The following is a 14,209-nucleotide window of genomic DNA, read 5'->3' as shown; positions in this document are numbered from 1 at the left end:
TCTCTGGATTTGGCTGGAGTGTAGACACTGATAGAGCACTGATAGAGGTGATTGCACAGCCCTCGGCTTTGCTTGGCACCAGACACCCCCCCTCCCTGCGCCTGACATTATCTTTCCCTGGCAATACTTCTGTTCTTCTGGGGCTCATATTCCTTTATTTTTTTTTTCATTTGTTTTAATTCATTACATTTCCTTTATGTAGTCTTTTCAAATAAATGAAGGACATATTAATTCTTTTTGGTAAGCAGAGACAGGAGAGGGCATGTGTGTGTGATGACGTATTTTCATCTCCTAGGATAACAAGAATCTGCATAAGAACTGACAATGCTACTCCTTCCAAAAATACTGACTTGTGTGCATATTTGTGAACCTGTGTTGGATTCACGTGTTCCCCGACCAGAGTGAGGGTTCTCGTATGTTTATCTGTATCCCATTCAGCTGAAAAAACTGAATCCCACGCATTTTCCATACTTTTTGTCAGATGTTGAATATGGACAAAGAAAGGAAGGGTTTCCTCTGGTAACAGCCTTCAAAGGATGCTAAGTCAGAATTAGATTGGATCCTGACAGAAGGAAAGGAGACCTTTTTCTTCTGAACATGAGCATCTGCCTTGTGCTTTGCCTCTTGTCCGTTCTCATTTTTCCTGTCCCTGGAGCTCAGAGGACCGCCTGTTTTCTTGCTGGAAGAGAAAGGAGATACCTGAAAAGGTTGGAGTGATTTTCACCGTTCACTTGAGAGCACAGAAAGGCTTCCAGAGTAACAAGGATGAGATTGTCTGTCCTATACTCTTTTCTGTTTACTGCTAACCCATATGTAAATGTCTTAGACTGTATTTTCAGGCATACTGAAAACCATGTCGGTATTAACATCAACTTTATTGGGATAAAAATTGGACCTAAGTTAGACAAGCAAACCCTTCTTTTAATCAAGAAATTAAATAATCGGTCATCAAGCAGAAAACTGTATCTCAAAAAGAAACTAGCAAGCTGTCTTTCAAGAATTAAATACATATATCCAAATAGAAAATATTAACTGCACAGAATTATAAAGTGAAAGGAACACTTAAATAGCTTTTTCAACTTTAAGCAGTTTATCAAAGCAACACCAGCCTTTTCAGTCAGCACATTTTGGTTTTCTTAAGAACAATGAAATTGTGAATTCTCTCACAGCTATGATGAAAGGGATTATTTGGTTACAACAAGTAGTGTAATGTTCCCATTCTAGAAAGTCACAAAACTTGAACTTGTATTGACTTAAATTTAAGCTCAAATTTGACAGAATCTCAGTTGCAAATTAATAAGGGTAATCTTTAAAATATGAATTGCACAAATGGCAAATTTCACTGCAACCTTAGTTCATGTGTACTGTACATCTGTTAATAATTTTATTTATAATGAAGGCCTGTTTTGCTGTTTTTAATCTAATTTGATGTTCTTGACAGAAAAATTCTGATTATTTTTCAAGAATTCTGAGACATCCCCTGAAAAATTTTGTCAACACATGTCCTAAAAGCAGAGTTGCTCACAGGCTGTCTGCTATATAGAACATCAGTGGGGATACGGGCACTAATTTAACTCCCAAAGGATCGGTAAAAGCAAAAAAAAGTGAAGCAAATGCCACATTTATGACATTGTTGGATAAATATTAAGACAAATATAATTGCCAGATAAGTTCATGTGGATAAGAGAAAAAGAAGCATTTACTTAGGACTGCTAAGTCTTTTTCTTGGGTTTGTTTCACAGAAGTCTATACTGTTCTTGAAACCATGTATAATACAGCACGTATGTGGAAACAAACCTCCAGTGATAGGGAATTGGCTTCTTTTGATATTGAAGCACCTGGAATGCTGATTATTTCAAATGAAAGCATAAAAATGTTTACAAGGTAAATGGATGAGAGGAAATGGCCTCAAGTTGCACCAGCAAAGTTTTAGATTGGATATAAGGAAAAAATTCTTCATGGAAAGGGTTGTCAGGCATTGGAACAGGCTGCCCAGGGAAGAGGTGGAGTCGCCATCCCTGGAGGTGTTTAAAGATGCACAGAGGAGGTTCTTAGAGACATGGTTCAGTGCCAGAGTTAGGCTATGGTTGGATTCCATGATCTTGAGGATCTCTTCCAACCGAAATGATTCTGTAATTCTATGATTCTAAAATTTCATTTTGTAAGAACAGATGTATATTGCGACTTGTTATGTAGCAGTGTGTGGAAATCACATGGAAATGGAATGTGTATATGACAATTATTTCAGCTGCACATTATAAAATGAGATTTTCTTGGTTGGATGAACAATTCTTGTAAGAGACATAGTATTTCTGCATTGGGGAAGGAACAGAATTTTTTTTTAACGAAGAAGTATGAACTTCCTCAGACTTAGAAAGTGACTGAGTGTCTTCTTGAAGTCGTCTCTCTCTTCTGCTCCGGGGTGTTTAGAATCTCATGGATTGTTGATTTCTATTGAAATAATTGTTGAAAATTATAAAAAACAACAGTCTTTGTTTGGGGCATCTAAATATCTTTAAAAATAGACTACTGCTAGTTTTCTAATCAAAAGCCTGAACCCCACGTTCACTTGAATACATCTCACAGAGTTCTCGTATTTGAAGTTTAAGTGGGGAAAGAAAGACTGAAAAGAAAAGAAAAAAAAAACCTTTCTTTTTTTCCGTTAAATCTATAGAAGCTTTTTGGTAGCCAGTGTATCTGAAAGATACTCATTTGTAGTACTGGTGCCACAGGAGTTGCTCCCTAAAAATTAGTATAAATATAAAACTCATTAACAGAAGGAAAGTCTGCACTTTCACTGTTCTGCAGGAAATACATTTGAATGAGTGATCCTTGTCTTGAAAGGACTTCAAAAGCAAACAGTGCGATAATGAGAACATATCAAACATTTAGAGAAGGAGGAAGGCCAGACTCGGTCTAGATGAACTTGCTACACAGCAGCGTCTTATCCCAGAGGAAAAGTACCATAGCTGAAATTGTTAGAAATAATTGACACTGTTTTTTAACATGATCACTGTGCTGAAATGTCATTGTGTCAAGATGTCATTTTGTTAAACAAAGTGGTGATTTCACTATGAACTAAAATAGTTTCCATACCATTATTTTTGAGATTTAACAGCTTGCATACATGTAGGTATTCACCGACACGTGGATATTCATAGACGTTTCATAAAAGTCAGGATAAGAGACAGTGCATTAGTTCTGACATTTGCTGGATAAATAATTTTTACAATGTTTAGGGCAACTAGAAACATACAGTTATTTCAAATGAGATTTATTCCAGGAGAAACTATGATTGTTAATCAGCATGACAGAAAACAGTAATTGCTTGCAAAGAAGCAAAGTGTTGAGATGATTAGTATAATCTGAAATAAAATGCAGTGGATTAACATGTACAAGTGCTGGTTTCTTTCAGGTGTGTTAGCAAATTAATCATCTGAAGGCTAGATTTTGCTCAAACTTACTATATTTGTGGAGCAGGGTGTTTCAGTTGACTTTGGTGGGCTTCACTGAAATTATTTTTGATATACATCTGATAAAGTGATTAGAGTCAGGTAGTGAAAGCACCAGATATCTCTCTCTCTCTCTCTGTCCTTGCAAGGCTTAAGAATAAACCCCTTTGCATGGCACTGTAGCCACTGTAGCTGTTTACCTCGTCCTCACCCCAGATGCCAAAGATGGCACAGTATGGAAAAACCTCACCAATTTCTATAGTATCTTTTTTTTCAGAGTTCTATTTCCATACCAAAAGCATATTTAAAGACTTTTTTTTTCATTATTTGCATGTATTTTATACCCAGCATGTTTTATATCTGCTGAAAATTTGCATTGCCATTAAAACTACAGACTTCTGCTTGTTACATATATAAACAGAATTCTTTAAAAATAGGTAATCCAAAAGAAGGACGTTTAAGTCCTGTTAGATGTCATTGGTATTCTTAAGAATAGTGTGTGCTGCCAAAAAGTAAGTTACATTGGATGAATTAAATACATTGCATTTGTATTTCAAGTTGTATATGCTTTGTTTCAAAGTTGCATGAGTGTTACTTCTGAAGAGAGGTTCCTGGCAATGATTCGCAGCTTACATTGTGTTTCCTAGGATTCAAGAGCAAGACTATCAGTGTGCGTAAGCTGTGTCACTGGTCGTAGGCAGTGTGATAAAGCGAGTAACAAAGAACACATTTTGAATACTGATTTATAGTTTCTGAAACTCTGGCATCTAGTTCATATATAAAGTCTCAGAATCCTTCTTCAGCTGGATCTGGAATGTAAATTACGGCAGAAAGAAGGAAAGGGCCCCTTCCCCCATGTCACCAAAAAAGCTGTTCCTCCAAGACCAGTCTCATTGGCCTGTGAATATATGTAAGGTTATGTACCTTGCGAAATTAAAGTCTACAGTGAATGACTCCCCAGGTCTCTGCATCGTGTCTGTTTTCTCTTTTGGCAGTACAGAATGCTACAGGCTTTGTAACAATTTATTTCTGAATTGATTTATTATAATTGAGAAGTGATGTTTCACTCTGAACAGCTGTATTAGGATGTTAACAATTTAAGTTTACATTTATGCTGCCAGGAAGAATGAGCACAAACTGAATTTCAAGGTTTTAATGTTCTCTCACTCTAATAGAAGCTGCTGTGTACTGTTTGTGGCTGGTACAGTTCTTCACCCAAAGCTATTTTGTCTGATGATAAAACCATGAGTGTATGAAGCTTGCACATTTTTCATCTCTTTTATGACCTTATCTTTTGTGAGCGGCTTCTGTGAAGGTATCCTAACTATAGGAAGCACCTGGCAAACATATATGATATCTATGCTGTGATAAGCAGTTGTGAACAAGAAAGTAGATCTGTCAGTTCTGAACTGTTCATTGTTAAAAATACTTTGTTGATTTAGCTGATTGCAAAATACATTATAGAGTGACTAACAGCTGCTATGGCATTCCTAGTCAAGAAAGTTCAATAGTTTTATTATACGAGACTTTCTGTAAGAGCCTAATAGTGATAGGAACAACATGGATTAAATCAGCAGGGTTGAGAAGAGCTGCTAACCCACGTTCTGCTTTAAAATACCACAACTACTTGTGGTACAAGCTGATTAAGTACAAATTGGGAAGTCTTTAATTTGTTAAAAAGATTAAATTGAAATTACTTGTTAATATTCAAGTCCCTTTTTTCCTGCCTGTCAGTGTTGTCGGAGATGTTAGAGTTCTCCCTCTCATTTTTCTGTTAATATGTCTCTTTTTACAGTCTTCAGATTCCCTTGGCCAGCCGTACCACTTTGAATTACAGTGGTTTAATGTGTTTACTTGCATCTATTGGATAAACACTAGAATATTAAAAACCACATTAAGAAACCTTAAACTGTTTTTGTAGGGCAACAGAAACAGTTAATGTTGGTAAGAAACAGTAAGGTCAAGATAGAACTTCTATTCACATTACAGTGTTGAAGTTGTTTGAATAAGACTTTTTTTTTTTCCTCTTAGTTAAGCAGTATTCTGTGTATTCAGCACTTTAGCATAAGGCAGAGATTTGTTTCACGTAACTTTAGCTGGCTAAAGATAGGTTCCTAGTCTAAGCTGTGTCTTTCAGAGGATGATTCATTTCAACTATCGCAGACAGCAAGAGGGGTCGTGGATCTCAGGCATCCTCAAGCAGGATGAGTCACTGGGGGGGTTTCTCTTCCCTGTCTCTAGCAGCACCTACAGAACTAGTGTGGACTTGCTTAACTTTCAGACATCTCAGGTCAGAGGGGACGAATTCTGCCCAAAGTGTAGCTTTAATACCAAATATAGAGAAATAACTGAAAATCCAGTAGACTTAATTGACTCATGACTAAATGTACTATTTAACATTATAGTTCTTGCTCATATGAGTATATATATGTATATTTTTTTTTAATTCAATGATGTTCTTTTAAAGGACAGAATTCCTTTACTGATCTTAGTTGCCGGAAGGAAAAACTTAAACAGAAGCAGGTTTTACTTCATTTTAGAGCATTCATCATTGCTGATATGTCTAGACCACGCTTTGGTGTTAATGGTAAAAAGTTGCTTCTCCTTTACCTTAAATAGAAAATGTAATTGAGCAGCAAACTGAAGAAATAAGCATGAGGAAAAATGAAAACAATGGCACTGTAAAGGAATCAGCAGGTTAGTAGCAAAATAGGTGGTATGTATAAGGCAAAAAGCACTTGATTTTACTTGGAAGAAGGAAGAAAAGTTGTCCTGGATCCAATTAAATGTCTACACCTGTAAATTGAAGAAAAATGTAATCAGTTTTAAAATAAATATTAAAAAATAGTCTTATTGAGACTGGAAAATAGTCAGTAAGTGAACAAAAAGAGTAAACAATGGAAAGAAAATAAATTCTGTAACAAAATAAACTCCTTTGTGCTGAACAAATGGTAGCTGCTAAAGCAGCATTAAGTAAAGGGAAAGAAAATAAAAAAGCCTGAGAGATGTGTTCTGTTATCAGCTCTTGTGCTAAGCCTCCTCTTGGCTTCTAAAAGTTGCAGTGTCTCATGCTCCAAATGGACTGACTTGGTTGTCCATGTTCATCTGACTGTGGTGCTCAGGTGAGCCTGGGATAGACTTGCTTTTATGGTGGGTTCTGAAGCCCACAGATAACATAGCGCTGGGTGATGGCACAAGCAGATCCCTTCAGTGCAGAGGGAACAGGAGGAATCAGTGTTGTGGTATGTCAGGTGTGCAATGCATGGATGTGGTAGTTGTTGAATAATAGAAAACATCAATGAAAATAATTTTAAATACTTCTAGATGCAAAATAAAGTTTTCCTTATTGTAAATTCTGCACATTTTCTTCTATTCCATTTGCACGAAACATGCATTAATGCATGAAAACTTGAAAACATGTAACACACTGTACTTCACGAAAGGCTGAAAAAGCAAGTTAGTGAAAAGTTAAGCCATCTGCTAACATGCATTTTTTAGATCTTTCCTCATCTCCCAAATACTTAACTACTGTGTGCCGTAGGTTGTATACCTTAGCTGTAATTCTGTCCTCCTTTTGCCCTTCAACCCAATCCTTTCACGTAAGTTTCTCCTCCTCTTTCAGTTCTGATAGTTTTGTTTGTTTGATGTTCTGGTTGGTTGCATTGATTGAAAGAATGCTCAAATTTGCATGATAACTCCAGGTTTGCATACGTTATAGCTTGGAAAAACTTATATTTTGGAGATAAAATTTTCCATGCTTGGACTCTATCTAAAAGAATTCTTCTTATTAATACTTCTTTGATAGTTGTTGTTCTGATTGAGTTCATGGAGATCTATTGTTTACCATGGGAGAAAAACATTTTCTTTAGTAGAAAAATTCCATGCAAGGAACATTTTAAGAGCTTTGTATTCTGAAAGAGCTTGAGTTAGAAACTCCTAATCAGGATTGCCCTTGCTGTGAAGTGCTTTCCCACATTTTGGAGAAAACTGGAGTTGATTTTGCCAGGTTTGAACCTTGGAAAATTGTCCTTTGTGTCTCTCCAATAAAGAACAATTTGTTGCAGCTATAAATAAGTATCTATGAAGGCAGAAATATGAAGGTAAAAATATCTGGAAAAAAATCAAAGCTCTGTTTGGTTACTACTAAATAACTATATACATGCTAATTCAAAACCAAATAATTGCTAAAACTACTTGTAAGAAACTAGATAGCTTTTTCAGCATGTGGGTATTTAGGACTGTGTTCTGAAAGGTAACTTCGGGTTGAACTGAAGCATGTGAACTTCAAATGCCTGGAAACAATATACAGTGTGTTTAACAGAAAAATTATACAAGATATCAGTGATGTCTTTTAGCTTTAAGTGCCTATAAACACTGGACTATATTTTTAGTACTACAGATACACTGAACTGCATTTTAGTTATCAAAGTCTGGAGTGAATACAGTATTGTGAGTATTGTGTTTGTGTGAGAAGTAGTTTACCAGGGTCTTATACTTCAGATTTGAAAAACTGTTTGTTTTATGAATGCAAGGAAGAATGTGTTATTATGAGATGTTACATGTGCACATAAGTTAATACTTTATGGTGTTTGTATATACTCATGTACTTGAAAACTCTGGGTCACAATCTTATCTGGTATAAATATAGCTCCAATGATAATGGATGGGGATCTGGCATGGTTTCTTGTAATCACATTTCTTTACCTATGTTGCTAATAAAAGCTTTTGTTATCATGAGTGGGAAAAAATTACAAGTTACTGTTTTATTGCTGTGCATTTTGCTCCTTCTTGCTCTCCGATTGTCAAATCAACAGTCTGATTTTCAGATTCTTAAATACACATACTTACTTTTCTAGTGGTGCCACTTTTCTATTAGACATCATTTCTAAAAAAGTTAACTTCAAGATTGCTGAAAAAATTATACCATAATTCAGTCCTATTTGACTGATGTAATTAATTGTGTACATAGTGTCTTCCTATGCAAGAGTTTCTTGGATTGATGAGTAGTAAAAAATTAAAAACAAAACAACAAAAAACAAACGAACCCACCCCAACCAACCAGACAAAAAATCCCTACAAATACAGTAAAGTATTGGCCTGGATAAGCCCTTGGATATGTCATTTAACACATCGCTGTGGCCAGGTTATTTTGTGTTGATACCTGAACCTTTCAACCTCACTGTAATTTTTTGTAGCACTTATTTAAAATTATTTGTGCATGGAGCTTGCCTAGAAACTTTGTTTAACTGAAATAACCGCACTTTCAGTAAGGGGTTCCTCAAGTAAAAAAATAACCTTATCATAGTTTTCCATGTGTCCTATATACAACCTTATAGTGCATAATTACTGAAGGCAGACAGATGTTCTACAGTACTTCTGGATGGTGGAAATTCTACAGTTCATCAGAAATTTTGCATTTCTTTAGATAAAGCTTGATAGGGAGCAAATTATCATAGAGACTTGCTGGTAGATTATGACCTTTAAGGGCAAATTCCTTAAATGCTGAAATACCACAGCATAGCTCTCCACTAGTTGCCTGAAAAGCAGGAACCTTTAGTAGACCATATTTTTGTACTTGATGTGTAATCCGCAATGCATAAGAAACAGTTAGGTGTCAGTTCAAGAAAACACGTAACTGCAAGTGTATGTTCCTGGGGAGTAACAAGACGATTTCTTTCTCTTATTTGTGCATACAAACTTAATGACTTTCTATTCATTGTTTTACAGAATTTGATGTAAGTTGTGGTTCTGTTTTTTAAGTATCTGGAGTAAACACTAGTTTCCAAGATTCATCTCTCCACAGAACTGGAAGCATTGAATGCTGAGGGCTTGTTTAAATCACTGGGAACTCACAGATATTTGCGTGTCTAATAATATTATTTTTTCATTTTCTCTCTTTATAGGCATGCATATGTTTTTACTTACACATGTAAGCAGTTGTTTGGATATTGTAGGAGCTCTGCCTAAAAGTTGCTATTGAAATATGTCAATACCATATTTCTTTGATTGTTTTTTTCAGGCAATGAAGAAGGCATCCAGGAGGCAGCAGAATCTGATGCTGATGCAAGGTCAGAGAAACCAGGGCAGCTTGCTGTGGAGACTGAAGATTGGGATGGGCCAGGTAGGAAAAAACAACTGAAAAACAAGAGAATTTCTTAAACTAGGTTCCATTATTTTTTTTTAATATTCTTATTTTAGTAGATGTGTTTTGCTTTGCATTGATTTTTAAAGAACTGTTTCTTTGTGATCCTTTCAACTTCAGGACATTGATGAATAAGTACTAAGATAAAGGTCTTGAGTAAAAAAACATTTTGGCTATACCATTTTGTAAACTGTTCAAAATAAAATGCCTTACATACCTGCTTTATATAAAGGAAAATGTTGTTGCTGCTTGGAATTTTAGGATAAAAAAAATTATCAGTAAGTTCTCAGTTCCATGGTTATATTAAGGTAGAAGCTTTTCTGCTGTTTTCTGAAGCCAGAAGAGCAACCAAATGCCTGTCTCTGTACTCGAGCTTTGTGCCTACATTTAGAAACGTGCTGAGCTTAACAAATAGGAATGGTATCTACTGACATTTTCAAGGACTCCGTTTACCTGCTTTAGCTTGATAGAAATCATTTAGCATGCCTTGGATTGCAGTCAATGCAGTGTAATAACTTCACAATAAACCAGTAATTCATAGTAACTATTATGCACAGTGAAGTTGGTGCAAACATAGCATTGCTAAGATAGATGTGATGGTAACATGGGAATACTTTCCAAGTATCTTTTCAGTATCAATATGCAAAACCCCTGTTGTACCATAAAAGTACTGAAGACGAGTACATTGCATTTCTCAATTAGGCGATCGTGCAGTTGAATTCAATGCAGTGTTTTCATGGGTATGGATTCTGGAATGAGCCTTAAAAATCCATTATACTTACTATATTTTAATAGTGTTGTTGGAACATGTACATCTGAAGCCAAGCATATGCTCAGGACAGCTCTGTCTCTTACAGAAATTTTTCCTAAAAAGGATGAGTACATCAAAAAAGAGTTCCAGTAATAATATTTCATTAGAACAAAATCCTATATTTCAATCACATTTTCATCCTTTCTTGATTTTGAAAATTCCTGTATGCTCTTCTTGAAGAGAAGAGCAAAACTACTGGTAATTTTCAGAAACCTGTAGCTGGAAAATATAACGCAAACAAAAATGAAGACGTAGGATGTCTAATTATTATGGTGTTATTTCAAATGTTCTTAATGATAATTCACAAATAAGTTGATATTCTGTATAAAGCACTATGGTGTTATGTGAAAACAAGATTTAGTATTAAAATACCATCACTGTATATTTTAAAGAGATAGAAACATCTTTGGATATCTCAGAATGGCCTTTTCCAGCTTCGTAGTAAACTTAAAGGTTGTCAATGATTAACATATGAGTTGTTTTTAATTTTATTATCAATAAACTCTATCTGAAATAAGTAGTTTTTTGTTACTTTTTTGGTTTTAGTGTATTTCAACATTGTTGAATATTTTGTGGGCTGTTACTGCCTTTTATATGAGCTATCTATCTTCTACAAATGTTTCAGAGAGATCTTCTATGACAGTATGGATCAAAAGGAGTATTTTTTATTTTGTTGGAAAAAAAATCAGTAAGCTGTGTATAGTTCTTGTAATATTTATTGGTAGTTTTGACATGGGATAAGATGGAACTCAAAGCTGAACGTGGGAAAATTCATTTTGACTTCAGAAAACTGATGACCACCAACATGAAATGAGCATTTTTGTTTTATTTAAATATTGGTTCTTTACAGGGGTATAATATGCACAAAGAAAGGAGTGGATAGATACCACATGCCGTGCTCTCCATCATGCATGCTTTGTGAAATGAATTTGGTTATTAACTTAGACAGAAAAATAAAAAATCAACGGAAGATCATTTTCCACCATGCAATGCAAAGAGAACTTTCAGATCCTTGGGGAAAAAAAAAAGGCTTGCAATACTTTACTTATTTAGGAACATATTTTAGCACAGCACAAACAGAATCATTAAGAACTTTTATTCAGCAACTTTACCAAGTCATAGTAGAGATGTCACCTCAGAGAGCTGATGACCTTTGTTACCTGGTCTGCCTCTGGTCTCCTTACTGAAGTGGAGCTCTCTAATCCAACAATGACTGTGTTCTGCATGATACAAGTTACTGTCAGCTGATAATGTGAACTGTGACAACTCAAGGATTCATATAAATAGTAGAGCTTTTTTGTTATTTCATTTTTTTTTCTTTTTTTAGCACTAAGAGAACATATTGTTATTTTCAGAGCCAGTACTTGCCAGTACTGAAGTTCTGTGAGTTATTCATTAGTGAAAACTTGCTCACGGCTGAGTCAAAATTAAGCTTCTGGCATTAATTAGAGTTTTATTTTGTTTGAAAATTTGCATTGTTAAATGCTTCGCATGCGTTCCCAAGCCTTTGTAATTAGAATACTTTTATGAAGAAAAATCTAAAGTTAAATGTGCTGTAGCTTCAAAGAGTTTCTGCTGAAGCAATCTTGCAGATCACAGAGTCTTGTGACCTTCACTGACCATCAAGGAATTGCACAGATAATGCCTACACTCTGTAGTCACCTTGAGTGTTACCTGAATGTTTTTTAAACTATCCTCAATTTTCATTGGTTTTGTCCTCACTTTTAAAAAATTATTTTAAATGAGAAGACTATTCTAAAATGATGGAAACGGAGGTCAGTAGACTGTATGTGAACACAGAGTAAAGGACCCAATCCTTTGCCATTATAGCCAGTCCAAGGAATAGAAAGAGTCTGCAAAGCAAGACTGGGGTTAAAATATATATATATATATATATATATATATATATATATATATGAAAAGATTTGTGTTTTTTAACGTGGAAGCAGAGGTCATTTTATAGCTTTAAATATACTGTTTGCTATCAGTTGGACGGCTTGATACATGTAGATGTTTATAGTTTTATACCCTTTGTATTGTTGCTAGGATATCAGTGTATGTGAGACCAGCGCTCAGTGTTTTGACACATATTAAACAAAAGGCAGATCTCCTGCATGTCTTCTACAGACCATCCATCACATGGGAGAACAGGATCATTCCCTTTTTTATTGGATATCTGTTCTATGTAAGAACTTGGGGAACTATGAATGAAATATCCTAGAGGTTCTATGCTTTCATACCAGAACTTTATTAAAATCTCTGAAAATTTCAGATAGCACGCCCCTCAACTAAAATATTGTTGAATGCAATATAAAGAAATTACCTATTTTATGTCATCTTGAAGGACAAAGAAAAATTGTTTACAGAATTAGAAATTAGTGCTTGTTTATGATCTCGTGGTCATGCCTGTATTGTTCATCCCACTGTACTTGTCATTTTAAGAGACAGCAAATATGAACTGTATCAAAAGGGAGAAAAGATTTGAATGAAACAGTATTAATCATAACTTGGAAATGTTTAAGAGTTTCCAAATATTATAATAAAAATGAAGGCAATGTTGACTTTACCTGGAAGGGAATTTAAACAAACAAACAAAACCAAAACCCAAATAAACAAACAAAACCCCACAAAACAAAATACCACCAAAAAACCCTAACCAACCAAACAACAAACCAAACAAAAAACAAACCAACCCAACACATAGAAAAATACAAGCTGAAAATGAATGGGGAAACAGTGAATGTAACCAGATGCTAGGAACTGTAATACCTGACTAAAAGAAAAAAAGAAAAAAGTAAAAAGTAACTAAAAATCTCTCAGTAGCTTCATTAGTGATAGTAAGATGACATTTTAAAATGTGGTAAGAAAAAAAAATATTAGAAAATTGGTATTGATCTATTAGAAGTCAGGGCTTTTAATAGTTACAGGGGACAGGAAAAATGATAGGGTAATTTAAATATATCTAGCCTGCTTAAAATATATTTGTGCTGGAAAACCTATTTGTCTGTAAGTGATGACTGTACTTCTGTCAACAACTGATCGATGTGTTAAATCTGCTAAATCTGAGCTAATTTAAGCACTCTGATAGTCTTGGGATTTAGTGAACCAGGGTTGAGCCCAAAAGAGTTGTGGCCAAAGAGTATGTGTGGGTTCTCAAGTCTCCTGCTTGTGTGTTTAACAGTCTTGTTTGATGGTGAAATGGGGTTCTGTGTCCTGCATTAACACTTCAAGAATGATTTTAAAATTTTAAACAGGTTTAGAGAAGCATACTAGAATATTGAAAGGATTGGTATGAAAAAGTCTAGGTCTTTTTCATATTTATTTTATCAAATAAAATATTAAAGGACAACCTGATTTCAACCTGTTTTAAATTCAGAGAGAAAATCTGATAACAATGGGCACCTTTCTAGCAAAAGTATCAGAAGATTAAATGGACATTGGAGCTCCGCCGTTTCAGACACAAAGAACAGATTTTAGTGCTTAAAAAATTACTTATTGGAACATCTTGTGAAAAGTCATGCATTTGTCATTAGAAACATTTACATTCAGGATGAGATACTTTCCTAGAGAACATGATCCAGTTCTGTGGTAAACACTGGACTTTTTAAATAAGGGTAGATTCCCCTAGCGGAGAAGTTAGACTGGCTAACCATAATAATTCCATGTAACTAAAATGGAATGAATAAATGAATATCCTATATATTACTTGTATAAATATTATACCATTTGGATGCATTTATCGTGAAAAAGTACTAGCAGTCCTCCACATAAAGAACTCCCAATTTTTATTTCTCCAGTAATTGT

General features: G+C 34.9%; 1 protein-coding gene across 2 annotated transcripts in view; it reads left to right on the top strand.

Moving 5' to 3' along the window:
• Window positions 1–14,209, top strand: part of ZFPM2 (zinc finger protein, FOG family member 2) — a gene marked incomplete at both ends in the record, with an annotated part of 310,316 nt that overhangs the window by 71,268 nt on the left and 224,839 nt on the right. For both annotated transcript variants that reach the window (XM_080339349.1, XM_080339348.1), the window contains one exon: window positions 9,472–9,573. In XM_080339349.1, coding sequence (XP_080195475.1) covers window positions 9,472–9,573 — 102 coding nt within the window. The remainder of the gene's footprint in view (window positions 1–9,471; window positions 9,574–14,209) is intronic.

This window comes from Nesoenas mayeri (genome assembly GCF_963082525.1).
Source record: "Nesoenas mayeri genome assembly, chromosome: 2".
Taxonomy (NCBI): domain Eukaryota; kingdom Metazoa; phylum Chordata; class Aves; order Columbiformes; family Columbidae; genus Nesoenas; species Nesoenas mayeri.
This window is presented reverse-complemented; position numbering and strand designations above follow the sequence as displayed.